This window comes from Mustela putorius, unplaced genomic scaffold (assembly GCF_011764305.1).
Source record: "Mustela putorius furo isolate JIRA1106 unplaced genomic scaffold, ASM1176430v1.1 tig00000228_pilon_pilon_pilon, whole genome shotgun sequence".
Lineage (NCBI taxonomy): Eukaryota > Metazoa > Chordata > Mammalia > Carnivora > Mustelidae > Mustela > Mustela putorius.
This window is the reverse complement of record NW_025421322.1, coordinates 20,783,399-20,798,418: the sequence shown is the minus strand read 5'-3', so window position 1 is coordinate 20,798,418 and position 15,020 is coordinate 20,783,399. Positions and strand designations below refer to the sequence as shown.

The 15,020-nt window shown below is 43.7% G+C and overlaps 1 protein-coding gene across 6 annotated transcripts in view; it reads left to right on the top strand.

The window, feature by feature from the left end:
- SAMD12 (sterile alpha motif domain containing 12) overlaps positions 1-15,020 on the top strand; it is a 389,251-nt gene that overhangs the window by 213,716 nt on the left and 160,515 nt on the right. For all 6 annotated transcript variants that reach the window (XR_198799.3, XM_004743481.3, XM_004743479.3 and 3 more), the window contains exon 4: positions 6,637-6,777. Coding sequence is in view for 5 of the 6 variants with exons in the window: in XM_004743481.3 (XP_004743538.1) it covers positions 6,637-6,777 (141 nt within the window). In the remaining variant the exon portion in view is untranslated. The remainder of the gene's footprint in view (positions 1-6,636; positions 6,778-15,020) is intronic.

Below are 15,020 nucleotides of genomic sequence, written 5' to 3'. Positions count from 1 at the left end.
GGGCCTGAAGGTCAGAAACACATGTCTAGACCTAAGTCTTCCCCCCGCCTTTTCCCTGTGTGGCTTTGGTCCACTCCCCCTCTCTGAGCCTCACTTACCTACGTGGAACACGACAAATCCTGTGCCAGACTCTGAAATCTCAAGAGATTCCTTCCAGCTTAGAGTCGTCTGCGTGAGGGCCACCCAGAGGTGGAAACGGTCAATGCTTACCTTGGAAGGCAGACGGGACTTCGAAGATGTGGTCTTCCCAGGAAGACGTTACCCAGGGTTATTTCAGCAGGCCCGACATCACATCACAAGCGTGCTTCTGAGAGAGAGGCAGAGAGGACACACACAGGAGAGAGGAAGGAGGTGAGGCGAGGATACACAGAGCAGAGTGACGGGGCCACGAGCAAGGGAGCGCTGGCAGCCAGCAGAAGTGGCAAGTTGCAAGCACCGACTCTCCCCTTCGGCTTCGGGGGGAGGGTGGCCTTGCCACACCTGAATTTCAACCCAGGGAAACCGCTGTTGGACTTCTGGCTTCCAGGAGAACGTGGAATTCATTTCTGTTGTTTCTAGTCCCCGTGTTTGCTGTTTGTGGCCGCACCTGCAGGAAACAAAAGCACTGCCCTCCGTGTCCCCGGCCCCTCGTCCGTCCTGTCCTTGCTGCCCATCTGCCCATCAAGCCATGCCATCTCAACTTGGTGCCTGTTCAAAAGAAGGACAAGACGCTTGTCTTTCTTCAAACCTGCAGGGAGGCAAAGTACTCATTTAGCGTCAAGTTCTCTGTTCCTTTCAACTTGGCATCTGCGGTCGTCCCCAACACAATACGGCCCCCGCCCTCGGCTATTTTCAGTTTCTCCTCATCCTGGGAGTCGGTTTCCAGCCAAGTCTCTTACATCGGGAAAGATAGTCAGTTAATGACCTTGAGATCATCAGTATGTGAGTAAAGAAGAGAACATTCATTTAGTAGCGCTAAGTGTATTCATTCAATGAATAGTTGAGCATTACATGCCGGCACGGGGACAGTGACAGGAGGGAAGCTGACAGGACAGATACTGATTCTTACGGAGTAGGCATTGTGGTGGACCACAGTTGATAAAACCTTTGTGTCTACACTCAAGTTTAAATTGCAGCAAAGTACTAATTTTCCAGGCCCGTTCGCAGAGCGTCAGACCCGTGTTTCTGCGGGGCGAGCTCTCTCATTGCCTATTCCCGGGCTCGAGCTTCTGCAGAGGGTCCTGGGAAAGCATTTTCAGCATGAGGACCACTGTTGGGGGCGAAGCAGTACAGAGGTTGGGTCATGACTGGTCCCTTGTATTTCTCTAAATTCCACCACGATGTGCCCCCATGCTTCCCTTACCCCAGTGAACTCAGAGCTTTGGGATTTGAGAAGAATGTTGAAGAGCTAAAAGCACTATGGGGAAGAAGGAAGACTATTTGAATCCTTCCCTGTTTAGTTCTGTTCTTTCCATTACTTCTCTATATCCCAAGTGACCTCAAGAGAAAAAATAGCACTCACCCTCCCGTGATCTCCTGCACGACCCACACTCCTCACTCGGAATTGGGGACCCAGCTTCCTGCACCGAAATAGTGCCCCCAGCCCTTGGAGACTCCAGTTGAAAAACTCATCATCTCTGAGGTCTGTCTTTTCTCACATCCCACTTTGAGGAATGAGGTACTGCAATTCAGAATTCTACTGTTTCTGGTGATTTCTTCCCCTCTACCCACATCCAAGCCACCAGCACCTCCTGCTTTAACTACTGGGACAGTGTGTGGACTCTGCCCACTGCTCCTTAACTTCCCACCTTATACCCCCAGTCTGTTCACATGGGGACCTGAGGGATTCTTTTAATACATAAGATCACGCCCACATCATCGCTGGCTTAATATTTCCCATGTTCAGAATAAAATCCAAAGTCCTCACCAAGATCTAGCTGCCCCTGTGTGATCTGGTACCTGCCTTCTTTCAGAACTCCTTTCTTTCTTTCTTTCTTTTTTTTATTTTTTTTATTTTTTATTTACTTATTTGACAGACAGAGATCACAGGTAGGCAGAGAGAGTGGGGGAAGCAGGCTCCCCACTGAGCAGACAGTCCGGTGCCGTACTGGTTCCCAGGACCCTGAGATCATGACCTGAGCCGAAAGCAGAGGCTTTAACCCACTGAGCCACCCAGGCGCCCCTAGACCTCCTTTCTTATCATTCTCTTGGCTCCTTGGCCCTGACACTAGCCTTCCTGCCCTTCCGCTCATTGCTTTGATGTTTCTCCGTGTTCCAGTGTGGAAGGAGGCCTCGCCCCATCACCCCACCTACAAAGTGCTGTCCTTCCCGTAGGGGTCCCTGTCTGCCCCCGCATAGCAGTTCCTTTGTAAATCGTTTGTCTCGGGCACTAAATGGTAAGCTCCATTGAGACGGAGAAGACGACTCCTCCCACAGCCTCAGTACCCAGAATGGTGTCAAGTACACAGTGGTGCTCAAAAAATGCTTAACAAAGGAAAGAAGTCAAAGGTCAGCCAGTGATCAACGGGGAGCATTTTAAGCTCCTTCCAGCTCTCAGAATCTAGGAGTCTGTGCAGGCTGAGCCGCCTGGATTCCCGAAATACCATTTATAAAACCAGGTGGGAAGATCAGGAAATGTCATTGGTGCTCTGCTTCTGAGACTGAACTGATTTCTCTCTTCTTGATTCCTCGCTGTGAGGACCGCTGAGGGCAGAGGAAGGTGCCCAAGACCTTCTCTGGAGATAAGGCAAGGAAGGCAAAAGGCGTCAAGGCGTGCCTCTCTCCTCTGTCTGCGGCAGCGGTCCCCCTCTTCGTCCACGTGGTTGCTGGACGTTTAAAGAAGTCTTTGCTTTATCCAGTGGTCTTGGTCTGACAACCTCTTATTCCTGAAGTCCTCGGTTAAATGCTCTTTACTCAGTGACAATCTCGTGGTTCCCAGACTGGGTTAGGTCACGCAGTTCTGCGATCTTGTATTTGCCCTTTCTTAGCGCTCATCCCGTGCCTGTCAGCTTTTACCATTAGCTGCCTGCCTTGCCATTCTGAAGGCACCAAGGTTGACCCTGTTCTCATTATACTCAAGGTGAATGACAAAGTGACAGGGACACAGTAGGTGCCCAATAAGTATTTGTTGAATTAACTGGATTTTTATGCTAAGCAACCAAAGGGACAACATAAATTACAAAAAAAAAAAAAATGTGATTGATGATTGACTACTTATCACTTCCCTGACCCCAGCATCAGAAGCACCACACTTTTTTGGACACTGTTTTGCGGTCAGCAGTAGGTGGTAGGGACAAAAGGTTAATAGGACATTTGCTGCTGGAAATGATCTGATTATTGGGCAGATTTTTCAGAGCCGTGGACCTGGGTGGCTCTGTAGAAACCAACCAAGAAGACAGTGAATCAGATTTTGTTCGGACCATCCTCAGGTGCAAATCGTGATCTTTTCTAGAAGTTATTTTATCAGGAAGTTCTTCTATACAATTTTCTCATAATCTCTTTTCTTGTAGTCTGAGCCCTTTATTTTCCTGCCACGGAAGATAAAGCCCAACTAAAGTTACAGGAGGAGGAATTAGGGAAGGCTCTCATGATCTGAATATTTTTCAACTTCTCAATTTTCCTTTCTACAAAATAGAAATAATACCTATTTTCTCAGGACTTGGATAGCAGCAGTTTGAGCAGCTGAGTATTTAGCGTGTGAAATGTTGATGGGCACAATTGTCTGCATCACATAGTCTCAAATGTGCAGATTTTTACAACTAATAGAATTTCCCAACTTGCATTTTTCAGCGCTAAAACTATTGACCCACCCAAGTGGGGGATAACATTCTAATAGGGCTTATGGTTCCACACATCGACCAGTCAGCTGCATTACTGGAAAGGCTGAGGCTAGAAGTTCTCAGGGGGCCACCAAACAGAGAAGCTGAGCCATGCCCCCTGAACAGAATCCTCATCCTGACTTCCTAGCGCTGGGCTCTGGAGACAGACCAGCCAACTTACCGTGACTCAGCTCCCGTGTGTCTTCCCAGGGCCTCAGTGGCACCAGCTCCCGAGTGTCACAGCTTATGAAACCGCAGCTCAAGTCCTGGGGAACAGATAGGAGGATGGGTGATCTATATTTTGGTGTTGAGAGGGATTTAGATCATCTGAACTTCAGGAAGTTTTTTATGCAGTAGTTTTAAGTTGAGAGCATGTATAAAGAGCTGGATGTCTTATTTGGAAGCGAATTACCCATATAAAGGATACCGGATCCCGTTCTGTACTTCCCAAATGAAACTTTAGGACCAAGGTCAGATGGTGAGGTGAGCCTTTGAAGGCAGGGCTTTGAAGGCAGGGCTGTCCTGACCTGGAACTCGGGCTCACCAACCCTCAGCTCTCTACCTTTGAGTATGCCGCTGCCCAGAAGTTAGGAAAGGGAATCTAAAACCATTGGTTGTTTTGTTTTGTTTTTAAATGTATTAAATTTCAATCAAAGGGTCAATTGCTGCTGTAACAAATGACCACATGCTTAGTGGCATAAAATCACACAAATTTACTGCGTTATAGCTGTAGAGATCAGAAGTCCAAAATGGGTCTTATGGAAAATCAAAGTGTTGGTAGAGATGCTTCCTGATGGGAGATAGGAGACAGTATGGAGATGGGAGTAGGAGAGAGAATCCATGTCCTTGTCTTTTTCAGCTTCCAGAAACCTGAATTCCTCGGCCTGCGGCCACCTCACTCTGACCTCAGCTTCCATTGTCCCTTCTCTCTCTGGCTCTCCTGTCTCTTCCCCTTACAGATGCCTGTGTGATTAGGTTAGACCCTCCTGGATAATGCCAGATACTCTCCCCTCATAAGACCCTTCACATAGTCACACCTGCAAAGTCCCTTTTGTCATGTAACAAATTCACAGGTCTCAGAGATGAAGACCTGGGCATCTTCGGAGGGGAGGGTATCATTCCATCTATCACAGGAGACAATTGGAACTCCTTGGAGTCTGTATGTTCTTTCCTTCCTTTCTGAAAACCACCACAGTCTTCCTCGTGGTGTCAGCTATGGCCACCTAGGATTCCTTTCCCCTACCTCTCCATCCTCTGTCAGGTGTAGCTTTTACTGACCCTTCAGACTGCCACAGCTCACTGCACTCGCGACCTTGCCAGGCCCTGGTCCAGAGCCAAGTCTGTATTGGTGTAGTTCTTATCGGTGTTGCCCGCCAAATATTTCTCTCCCCTCCCACCACCTTCTTGGCAGGTGATGGATGCACAATTCTTACATGTACACTTACGTGTAGGCGGGAAGGTTCATGTGATTAGCTCTGACCAGTGATTTGTCAATGACCTCTAGGCTGTGATGCCGTGAGACCTTTTAACACCTCTTTTCCCGTCAGTACAGTAATCAGCCATGTTCAAGGTGGGTGGACTTGCATTTGATGTGTACAGGACGCAGGAAATAAACCTTATTGTAGCCACCCCCATAGTTGGGGATCATTTGTTACTGCAACATGTTACCTAACTTATCCCAACCGGTGCATTTTGCAAGGCTTACCAGGGGGTAAAAAAGAAGAGCAAACAGCGCAGATCACTCCTACCTGATTCTTTCTGTTTGTCTGTCTCTGTTTGCAGGCCACATACACTTCCCTATATCTCTGGTGAAAATGTCCATTGACCCTGTCTCCTGGCTTGGTGGGGGGGGGGGGTTCTGAGGAAGCAGAGAATTTAGTTTCTGAAGTGTATGTGATAATATACCCAAGGCATTGATCACACGTAGTTGACTCGACATCAGCTGAGATGAGAAAGCTCTGCAAGTCTGATGACGGAGGGCTGAGGGGAGAGAACGGGGGTGCTACAGCATTGAACCGCAATCATACTCTGCATCTCTTGTGCTAAGCCCTCACAGTGGAAGTCTGCTTCTGTCAGGGCAAGCACAGAGTGGGAGAGAATTTGGGGATTTGATGGAAACTAGTAGGAAGGGAGTCACGCAGACATCCTGGGGAACAGGAAGCCATGCCAGGCACTCATTCCTGGAGGCTCCTTGTTTTGCAATCTTTAGATGCCCTCGCTCGCCCTGCTCCCCTCACTCCCAGTGCTTCTGCAGCCCTGGCCTGAGGCCCGAGATTGCAATCAAGGTTTAGTTCCCACCGTCTGGAAATGGAAGTCTAGCTCAGCGCTAGGGGGGCACCAGGCAAATGCCTGGATGCAGGTGACCATGGGAACTTTACATGCATGTTTCATGAAATGTTATTGTAACCTGGGTTAGACATTGGTCAGTTTCTCTATAACCGCAGCGACCACATCTCGGTCTTCCTCTGGGCTGTCCAGGCATGAGTTCCTACAGGCCAGCCTCAGGACCCATCGCCTGCCAAAGTGCGTTGGTTCCTATGGCAACCTGCAATCTGGGTCCGAAATACCCAGGTTAAAATTCTGCTATTCTGTTTGACTCTGTGTGTTTTCAGTGGAGGACGGCCAAAATTAGATAAAAAGAGGGGTTCTTTTCCAAATTTGTGCATCTTCTTTATGCAGATGATCAATTCTTGTCAGTAAGAATAATTGAGGACCTTCAGTCCTAAAGTGTCTGTTTAGAAGGAAACTACTGTTCCGGCAGGATTAGCCGAAAACGAAGGTGGAAATCCTTTCCAGCCATTGTTCATTTGCTTTTTCTTTTATTTCTGAAACCCTGCAGGGCGAGCCCTGCTGAGACTGACTGACAAAAAGCTTGAGCGGATGGGGATTGCCCAGGAGAACCTCCGGCAGCATATCCTACAACAGGTGCTCCAGCTGAAGGTGCGCGAAGAAGTCAGAAACCTACAGTTACTCACACAAGGTATCCTGCTGCTGCCTAGTGGGCGGATAGAAGGGGAGGATGGGAAGAAAGAAACCCTTGCCATCACGACAAAGGGGAGCCAGGGAGAGACTATTACTGTGTCTTTGCAGAATTTCTTTTATTAAAAAAAAAAAAGGTACATAGATTTAAAGGCCACTTCCCTCCTAAAACTCTTTTTATAGGTCACTGGGGGAAGGATGCACAACCAAGTAATGGAGGAGCAAATGGAATTATCTGATGACCTAATTTCAAGGACATCCCAGAGAGTTGTGCACTGCACAATGCCAGAGATAGGGATATATTTGCACCCCTAGAGCTGTACGGTGCAGCCCAAGCTCCCTTAGTCTGACCACCAATTCTGAGGGAGGCCTTGGAATCTGCGTGACTCCCTAGTTCATACGATCATGTTACAAGTGGGGTTTTTGGTGTGTTTCATTTTACTTTGCTTTTCGCTGACTAATGGGAGAAAAACAGTTTAAAGGTATGTGTCTGTGTATATCTATGCATATGAACACACACACTCTTGAGAGATTTTTGAGAACTCTATTTAGCATCCTGAAAATAGAATCATTCCTTAAAAATAGACTGTAAAGAATTTAAGCCCGGAATATGATGACCGTATAATTCTAAACAAAGATCATCATTAATTCGATATGTGGGGAGTACTTCAGAGACCTATGACAGGAAGTGGCCGAAAAAAGCTGGAATTTGCAGAAAACTTTAAGTTGCAATGTATGTAACTCATGTGTCTACAGAGGCTTTGGTTGCTACCAACCTCCACTGGCTATAGCCCTTTATTTATTTTATTTTCACGTCCATTACACACCATTTTAAGTGAAAGGAAGATAAAATATGTATTTTTGAGAGCCGAGGGTATTTTTCAACCTGTAGAATAGTCTGGGTGCGCACTGATATTGGAGAAATCTGGGTCAGCCAAGTTACATGGTATTGCATTTAGATTATAACTCAGTAATAGGCCATTTGCCTAGAGAAAGTGATGTACTGCCTAGAGATGACTGTTGTAGAAGGATGAAGGCAGACGTGGAGTGATGGCAAATTAGGGTGTTTATTTGATATGCATTATTTGCATTTGTCTCCAGAGGCTTCCAGTGGTAAATGTATAGGTACAAGTACTCTGAGTGATTTAAATTTGAATCTGACATACTGATATCCTTTTTAGTTTCTTTGAAGAAGTAAATAGAGATTCAAAGAGTTATTATAAGAAAGTCTATCCTCGTGCTGTTTACAAAACTGAAAAATTATGAACAGCAATATGGAAAGGAACAAATAATTTTTCTTAAATTCATAAGCTACAATATAATGCAGTCATTAAAATTAAATCTTCCAGGAATACATGACACCATGGGGAAGTACTGGAAATAAAATAGAAGACATAAAAACATAAAAAAGAAGTGGGGGTGGGTGGTAAAGACCATGTAAAAATGTTTATTTACAGTATGAACCAAATTTCTTAAAAAGAACATTTTTTTATATGTACACCGAAAAAGGGATGCCAGTGAATGTGCCAATGTTTTGAAAATGGTTCTCTCTAGGTGGTGGGATTGTGGGTGATTTTAGTTGTTTTCTTTATATTTTTTATATTTTCCAAATTTTCTCATTTGAATCTGTATTATAGTTATAATCAGAAAATAATGCACATGTTTTAAGCTTCAGCCACATGCATCTTTCTGCCAGGTTCTGGTTAGTGTCTTGAGGTTGTCTCTGCTCTTTTGTTTTCCTCCCGTGATGATATATAGAAAATGAGACCTAAACTCATCTCGTGTGCCTTAGACTCTTTTTTTCCCTCTGCTACTGTCAGCCTGCAGTGTGTTTGCTTTGCAAAATCATTTTCTACAGCTTTCATTGCCCTAGATGCATAATATATAAGGTTTTTCCTGAGATAGTACTCAAGTCTATTAAGCTAAATATATGTTTGTGTTCTGGGAAGGTAATGCTAAGTTCAGCCTTTTCAATTCGGTTGTTGTCACTTTCTTTAGCTTGGAAAAGCTGTGCATTTTGCATTCTTTCATTCCACTCCCTTTAGAAGAGATCACGTTCACTAGCTCTTGGATATTCTGTCTGCACTCATATTACCTTTTTTATTGCTTGTCCTTTACATGTTAATGTTCAAACTCATTTCATGCCAGGCAGACTTCAGAAAATCTATAGCCTTATTGAAGTGATGGTTTCTTTTTCTTTTTTTTTTTTTTTTAAAGTGAAACAAAAAAATTGACAAGTTGTTTTTATGACTGATAATAGAAGTTCTAAAGACAGCTGGGGTAGGCTTAAAATATTGTGGTCTGGGTTTGCTATGATAAAAAAAGGAATGCTGTTCCACCCAAGTAAGTGACTGGCCTAACAGATATATCATATGGAAATTCACCGTGGAGGTGATATGTGATTCAGTATTGAATATTTGATTCCTCAACTCTGCAAATATTAGTCAGTAGAAATAATGTGCTGAATAAGTCCAAACAAAGATTTTAGAATGCTACTTAGCTTCTGGAAATCCCTGAACATGCTTCTAAAGGAAACAATAGCTAAGCCTACTTCTCCAACTTCCCGATGGCTGTTTTAAAACTGGTCTATTAGTTCTGTACCAGTCATGTTCACACTGTTGGTCAGGAACCCCATGACAGTAATAGGACGAAGATGGTCGCAAGAGGACTGGGGAAGTTCCTGCTGACTACTGTGGGTCGTCGGAACACAGGGAGCATGGAGTTTCTACCCTGATTTTTCTTACTCTCCTCCTTCTGGATGCTGACCCAGAGACAAAAACCTATGAAGTACTTTAAAAATCTGCATGTGGACTCAGTAAATACATTGGTTTATAGGCACTAACAATGAATCATGACAAAAAAAAAAAAATCTTAAAACAGCTCATTATCAAAAGCCAGAACTATCCTTCAGTTAAAATGCTGGCCTCTGATTTCCCTTCTCTTATTCACAAGGGCCCTGTAACTACCTACATTTGCAAGAAACATAAGCCATGCCTGGCCCTGCTCTGAATGTTGTTCCCTTGGAGATCATTGAGGTGGTTTCTTCCTCCATATAGCCTCGTGGTCTTCTGTGTCTTGTCCAGGAGGTGGCCAGGATGTCAGTTCGGTGGGCTTGCTGGTTTGCACGTTCCTGCAAGACAACTTGCCCCCATCTCCAGTTGTCTTGGGGAGAGCGGTACGGAGCTGGAATCCTTATCTTTCTTTCCCACTTGATTCATGAGAGATGGGAGAAAGGTTCCTTATGTAACACACAGCAGGGGTGCAAAATACCAAGTTAATTCATAACCAAGCATATGAGGCATCTTTACCTTTTTCCTACAATATTTGTAGGAAGAAAAAGACCCTGAGGATACCAAAAGCTGACTGTATCTTATGTGGCTAATGAGTTTCAAATGTTATTGTATATACATCTCTGCACATTGTGACAATTGTCACATCAAGTCCCGACAGTTACCCTACCGGGATCAGTGCTGTTGTCAGTCCCAGCATACATCTGGGGATGCGGGATGAAGAACCGAAGTAACAGACCCAGAGTCAGACAGCTAGTAAAGAGCACAGCACAGGTCCATCTGACTTCACCGGAAGCTTCTGTCCATTTCGTTTCAGCACCTCGGATCCGTCGATGGGGCTAGTAATTCCTATTTCATGGTGGTGCTCTAATGGTTACATGGAATTTTATGTGGAAACCATATAGCATAGTTTATGGTATGTTCTATGAAAAGGAGTTGGCAGATTTTTTTTTTCATGGAAAGGGCCACATGGATGTGTTTTAATCTTTAAGGGCCAGGCAGTATCTGTGACAAGTATGACCTCACGTAAAAGCATCTACAGATAATCTTCAATGAATTGAAAAGAGCAGTACACCCAGGAGACTTAATTTACAAGCATCATTGGTAGGTCCTGGTTTGTGGACTCCTGTGTTCCAAGGGCAAAAATGCAAACGTTTACCATGGTTATCAAGATTCTATTTTTATTCTTAGAATCTTCCCTTTTGGGTTGTAAATGCTTCCCTCATCTCAGGAACATGATATATATATATATCTATGATACATATACATATCACACTCCTGGGGTGTCCTTTTCAATGTCTTCCTTGGCTATAAGGACGTGGATAGTGTGAAAATGTACTCACAACTGGGAGGGTTTCTTTGGGCAGTAGAAACCAGTATCCAAACTGGAGGATAAAGCAGACTCAGGCAGTAAACGGTACCAAATGCCTTTTTAATGAGTGCCTACAAAGTGGGAAAAAAAAAAAAAAAAGAAGAAGAAGAAGAAGAAGAAGACCACGATTGTTTACCAGGGCCGCTTAGAGCTCATTAAACATTAATGTTTCCCGAAGGACTTCTTCCACATTGTCCAAATATATGTGGCAAATTTTAGTTAAGAATTGCATGACCAGAGGACTTTCCTAGAGCTTCATCTTTTGGAAAGACACAAATTAGAAACACTACTTTCTAATCCAAGACGACTTTCCAGAACCATGTGTCCAGATTGGGTATTTTAGTCCCGTCACCCCCACAGTGATACTTCAGCAACCGAAGTAGGCCATCTGATCTGAAATAGGCCATCTGGTCCACCACATTGCTTAAAGAAGGAAGTCTTTGTAGCACATAGCAATAGACTCTTTGAGAACATTTTTCCGATCTCATTTTATAGTTTCAGCTCCAAGACCCAAAGAGGATTAGAGAATAGTTCATGGTTACACAGCTGGTTAGTAGCATAACTGAAACTAGATCCCTGTTCTCCTAATTCCCAAACTAGTGTTCTTTCTTCCTTATTGTTTTCAATTAAGGTTTAATTCATGTACAGTAAATGCACCATTTGTAGTGTACAGCTCTACAGCTTTGGACAAAGGCATATAGTTGTGTAACCACCACCCCAGTTAAGATATATTAAATAAAAGTTCTGTAATTCCAACAACTACTCTTCCTGGTTCCCCTTGGTTGTCAACCCTTTTCATTACCCCAGCCTCTGGCAACCACTGCTGTGTTTTCTGTCCCTTTAGTTTTGTCTTTTCCAGAACAGGCTAAGTGGAATCAGAAAGTTGGATTTCTTTTACTTATTGTGATTCACAGAGACTTACCAGAACTGTGATGTATATCACTAGTTCATTCATTTTAATTTCCTACTCTTCCACTGCATAGATATCCCACAGTTGGATATACCACATTCTCCAGGTGAGGGACATCCGGGTTGTTTCCCGTTCTGTAAATACTAATAAAACTGTTATAAGCACTCATGTACTCGCTTTCATATAAACATAAGTTTTCACTTCATTGGCTGAATATCTAGAAATTGCTGGGTTGTATCATAATTATATGATTATTTTCTTAAGAAACAGCCAGGCCAGTATTTTTAAGATAATAAAAGAAGAAGAACAGTGTTAGAGGCTGGCTTTCATACATACAAAAATCTTGTAAGTGTTCTGAAAAGCATTCCATCTTTGTAGAAGTCTTACCTAGCACTTCCTTGAGCTACCATCGACCAGCCCCTGTTTTCCTGAGAGTTTCTAGTAAATTGTCTCAGAATAAATCAAGGTCAAATATGTTGATAGTTCACTTGTTCATTTAACTAAATTTTTCTTAGCATCTCAGTTGTCATTAAGACATGCTTTCTTTACCAGGGCCCCTGGGTGGCTCAGTTGGTTAAGCATCTGCCTTCAATTCAGGTCATGATCTCGGGGTCCTTGGATCGAGCCCCACGTCGGGCTCTCTGCTCGGCAGTGTGCCTGCTTCTCCCTCTCCATCTGCCTGCAGCTCCCCCTGCTTGTGCTCACTCACTTTCTCCTTCTCTTTGTCAAATAAATAAAAAAGAAAGAAAGAAATGCTTTCTGTGTCCTTCTTCTGAGGAAGATAATTATAGTAATATTTCCAGCTCCTGGGAAAGAAAACTTGAGCCAGTCAGATTCCCTTTTATGCATATGTGAGGTATGTTTGATGGCCCCTTCTAGTATCTTCCAAATTACACTCTTTGAATTTCCAGTCTTCTCCGTGTCTTTTATTTAGTGGTGCCTCTGGTGCTACAGATCTGATGTTCACACATGTGTTCTCTTCAGGCTCAGCTCTTCTGCCTTGTCCTTGGTTGACACTGAGCTTTACCTCCCTGGTGCTCACCTGTTTGTGTGAGCCTGATGTCTCGGTTCTCCTCCTCTTTTTCCCATGGCTCCTTCTCTGATCGATCGCAAGCCCCCTTCCTCTCTCACTCCCTGAATGTTGATGCCACTTGGGGAATGCATCCCCTTAAGTCTCCTCATTGTGCATGCTCTCTGGAGAATCTCACCCACTGCCATTGTTTGAACCATCCCCTCTTTCACAGTGACTGTCAAATACATCTTAGACCACTATGAAGCTTCAGATCTTTAATCTCCCTAAAGGGCATGAACTCTGAATATTCTACGAATATCTCAAATTAAAAATGCTCTAAATCAACTCCATTGTCTTTCTCACCATCTCTCCAGCCCATTCTTCCCCCTGTGTTTCTTCTCAAGGCTAATGCCATTATTCATTCCATCACCTAATGTAGAAGGCTCAGAATCACCTGACCTGTGATTAGTCCTTCTCCCTTAGCACCCCTATGGAATCAGTGACCATATCTTTTGAATTCTGCTTGTAAAATGGGTTTCCCGTCTTTTCCTGCCTCATGACCATGCTAGCCACTGTTAAACCATTCCTGTTAAGCTCCTTCCCAGGCCATAAGAATAACATACTAAGTTATTTGATCTCTAGTCTCCACCCTGTCCCATTCGTTCACCTTTAATTAACTTCCTACTTCTGTTTTATTTTTTAAATATGTGCTGCCAAAGCAAGCACATCTTCCTACTTCTATTGCCAGACTTAATTTAAATATATTTCAGATGACATTATATCCCTCCTTAAAACATTTGATGGCTCCCAGCTGCCTGCAGAATAAAATCCAAACTTTTCACCATTCCATAGAAAGCCAATCTGGGCATTTCACAGATGTATTAACTTTGGGCAAGTTAAGTTAATACATCTATGAACCTATGAATCTATGATTAAGATTCCCCAGTTGTAAAAATGGGAGGAAGACCTATTTCACAGAGTTGTTATGGATATGGTATAGTAAAACTCATGGAAGGACCAATCTTGATGAGCCTCTTCTGAGAAGCCTTACCCCATCTCTCAGGCAGAACCAATCATTCTCTCTTCTTCATTAGTAAGTACTTTGTGCATACTAATAATTTATCTGTTACATAATATCTATTTAGTATCCATTTATTCTCCCATCCACTGGGCACCAGGTTTGGTGGTGTTAGGGATAAAAAGGAACACTCAGTCTAGCAATGAGGATAGACTGTGTATGCCCTTCTAGAAATACACAGATGTATAGTAACAAGAACTGGAACTTAACCTCACCTGGGAATAGGTGGGATAAAGGAAGACTTGTCAAAAGTATAATACATGCACTAGATCTTTTTTTTTTTTTTAAGATTTTATTTATCCATTTGACAGAGATCACAAGCAGGCAGAGAGACAGGCAGAGAGGGAGAGAGGAGGAAGCAGGCTCGCCACCGAGCAGAGAGCCCGATGCGGGGCTCGATCTCAGGACCCTGAGATCATGACCTGAGCCGAAGGCAGAGGCTTTAAACCCCTGAGGCACCCAGGCACCCCACATGCACTAGATCTTGAATGACATAAGTTGTGACAGATGGCTAAGGGCATGAGGCAGAAGGAAGACCCTATAAGGCATGGTAGCGAGAGGTCTGTCCATCTCCCCTGTAGAACACAGACAGCCTCATTGTCTTCTGATTTTCCTTTGCTCTCCTATCTCCTAGCATAGTGCTTAGCAGAGAGTGAATCTTCCATTTATTTTTACTGATTTCAAATTAATTGTTCCCCTCTTTTTCTTATTTACTAAGTATTCTCAACTTCATCTTCTCAGAGCAATAAATGCAATATCAGTTTTTATGGATTCATAACTTAAAAAAACCGAGTAGCTACAGAGCCCTTTGACATCATCCGTGAGCAAAATTGCCCAGAATCTCTTTTATTCTGTTGTGATGTTTTTGTATTATTTTGCAGGTGATGGCGTCTTATTTAAAGGTGATACTGATGGCTCTTAAATCAAATACACCTGTCACAAGGGCTCTTCAGTATACAAGCCACTCCTCCTTTGAGCTGTTTTCCCCACTATTTGCAATGTTAAATGATCTGAGAGATCCTCTCAAGCAACTAGAAATTGAGCCTTTTGTCCTAAGACCCAGGGAATTGCCTACTGGCTCAT